This window comes from Salvelinus sp. IW2-2015, linkage group LG28 (genome assembly GCF_002910315.2).
Source record: "Salvelinus sp. IW2-2015 linkage group LG28, ASM291031v2, whole genome shotgun sequence".
NCBI classification, from domain to species: domain Eukaryota; kingdom Metazoa; phylum Chordata; class Actinopteri; order Salmoniformes; family Salmonidae; genus Salvelinus; species Salvelinus sp. IW2-2015.
The window spans coordinates 7414470-7416664 of NC_036868.1; the positions used below are offsets into that span (position 1 = coordinate 7414470).

At 38.0% G+C, this 2195-nt stretch overlaps 1 protein-coding gene across 1 annotated transcript in view; it reads right to left on the reverse strand.

The window, feature by feature from the left end:
- The window catches only part of LOC111954415 (ubiquitin-conjugating enzyme E2 J1), a 50081-nt gene extending 48826 nt beyond the window's left edge, over positions 1 to 1255 (reverse strand). Inside the window, exon 1 of the mRNA XM_023974153.2 lies at positions 929 to 1255. Within this exon, the coding sequence (XP_023829921.1) occupies positions 929 to 959 (31 nt within the window). The 5' untranslated portion in view covers positions 960 to 1255. The remainder of the gene's footprint in view (positions 1 to 928) is intronic.
- Between the last annotated feature and the right edge of the window lie 940 nt (positions 1256 to 2195).

A 2195-nucleotide genomic window follows, 5' to 3' on the forward strand; every position in this document is an offset into this window, starting at 1 on the left:
TAGTTGGAGCTGTACTGTTAGATTTCAGCGCAGCCTTTGATGTTATTGATCATAAATTGTTATTGAAAAAAACTTGCTATGACTTTACATCACATGCCATCACATGATTGAAGAGTTACTTATTCAATAGAACCCAGAGTGTTCTTCAATGGAAGCTTCTCTAACGTCAGATATGTTTATCTGTTTATCCGGTCTTTCATTCAAAATATTCACAAAAAATCTAACCTTTAATTTAAGTAAAATGATTGAAAAAAAATAAATGTGAAGTAAATTAAATACATATTTTTCTTCAAAACATGTGTGCCACAATTATTGGCACCCCTAGAAATTCTTAAGTAAAATCTAACTGAAGTATTTCCCATGCATATTTTACGTTTTTAAGTTCACCTGAGTGATTAGGAATACTTAAGTGGTAAACTATGACTTCCTGTTTCACTGGGGTATACATACGAGGTGACATACAGGCCAAGTTCCCATWGTCATCCATCACTATGGGAAAGACCCGAGAATACAGTAATGATGTGCGACAAAAGGCTGTTGAGCTGCACAAATCAGGAAATGACTGTGAGAAAATAGCTCAATGATTGAAAATGTCCATTTCCACTATCAGGGCAATAATAAAGTTTAGTCTGATTCTTAAATTATCACTGGGCACGAAGTTGGATAAACATACAGGAACAAGCTAACTAACATGGTGGTAAAGTGAAAGGGATGTCATGTCTTAGGTAGCTAGATAGATAAATAAATGAATAGAATGCGGGTGTCATCACTCCATCATTATGGGAAACCCAATGCGGAAGTAAATAAAGCCTAATCATTTCTGCCAGGCTAGCTAGCATTAGTTTAGCGAGCCAGGATAGCACCTTCGCTCTGTTTTTTACTCGGTCGAGATATTGAAAGGAGTAAAAACTGTTTTATTTAAACTTACCTGGGCTTTTCAGGTTGTATTTGTTCTCCATTTTAACAAGTCAACTGGACTGAAAATGTAGCTAGTGTATTTTTATGAGAGACAGCTGACTTTACTAGCTAGCTAGGAGCTAGCTAACACTGACTTTTGCTTCGTCTGAAACGTCCAAAACATTCAAACAGTGTATTCGGTAACGCTCAGCAACAGCTAAAAGTCGTATGCAGTTAGTTTGCTACAACGTAAATCCTGACGTGGCACAAGTTTGTTGTTCCACTAATTTGGTGGGACGGTGACCTGTTCGAAGAAAAATGTTAGTCGTGTGATGTCACTGGAAAAACGTAAACAGGAAGTAGAAAAGTCAAGTTTTGAACAATAAAACTTTATTAAAATACATATTTATTTCATTCGTTCTCTCCTTCTCTCTCTCTCTCGTGTGTGTGTTGTGTGTGTGTGTGTGGTGTGGTGGTGTGTGTGTGTGGGTGTGTGTGTGAGGAGAACATTATACTTGAGCCAATGCAGAATATTTTCCCATTTATCCAGAAACACTTTTAATGGAGATTGCAGTGGCCTTTCATAGCTCCATGGTGAAACAGGATTAAAGGGAGGGCTTTACGACTGTGGTTAATGTAATCTCTGCAGTACCCCAGGACCCTCCCCTTTTACATCTTTACCCTCCAGTCGACTCTGTCTCTGTACTGCCAGCCAGCTGTCCCCCACCTCAGCCTGCCAACTTGCATCAAGGGGAATACGAGTACAGGACACAGGATTATATGTAATTAATCTTCATTTGATTAAATCCACCTCAAATGATTTACAAAATATGATGTAATATTTTCAAACATTATAACATTTTCAAATTATGTTATTTTGTCTGAGACTCACACTCAAAACCAATGACTGCCCAGCAGGTAATTGCTAGCTATGTGTACATTACTAATGTAGCCCGACCACGCCATGACTGCCTTCCATATATAACATCATTATAAAAGACAGAATATAACAACTCTTGAGATATTTTTACCATAGATGTAGCTAACCCTGGCTCCACCAAAAAGTCAGCCCTTATTTGGATGACACACAATGGCCATGCATGGTGCTTGTTGATCATGTTTGATTATAATTCAATTTGAACCACCCAAGGATGTGATTTTTTTCACCATGAATAAAGGGAATTGGACTTCTCTAAACCTAGGAGGATGCATCACCAGGCTCATGGACAATAGACTTACTAAAAATGAGCCCTTTCGTGTGTAAACCCGAACATTTACACATCCTGGGCAACTTAATT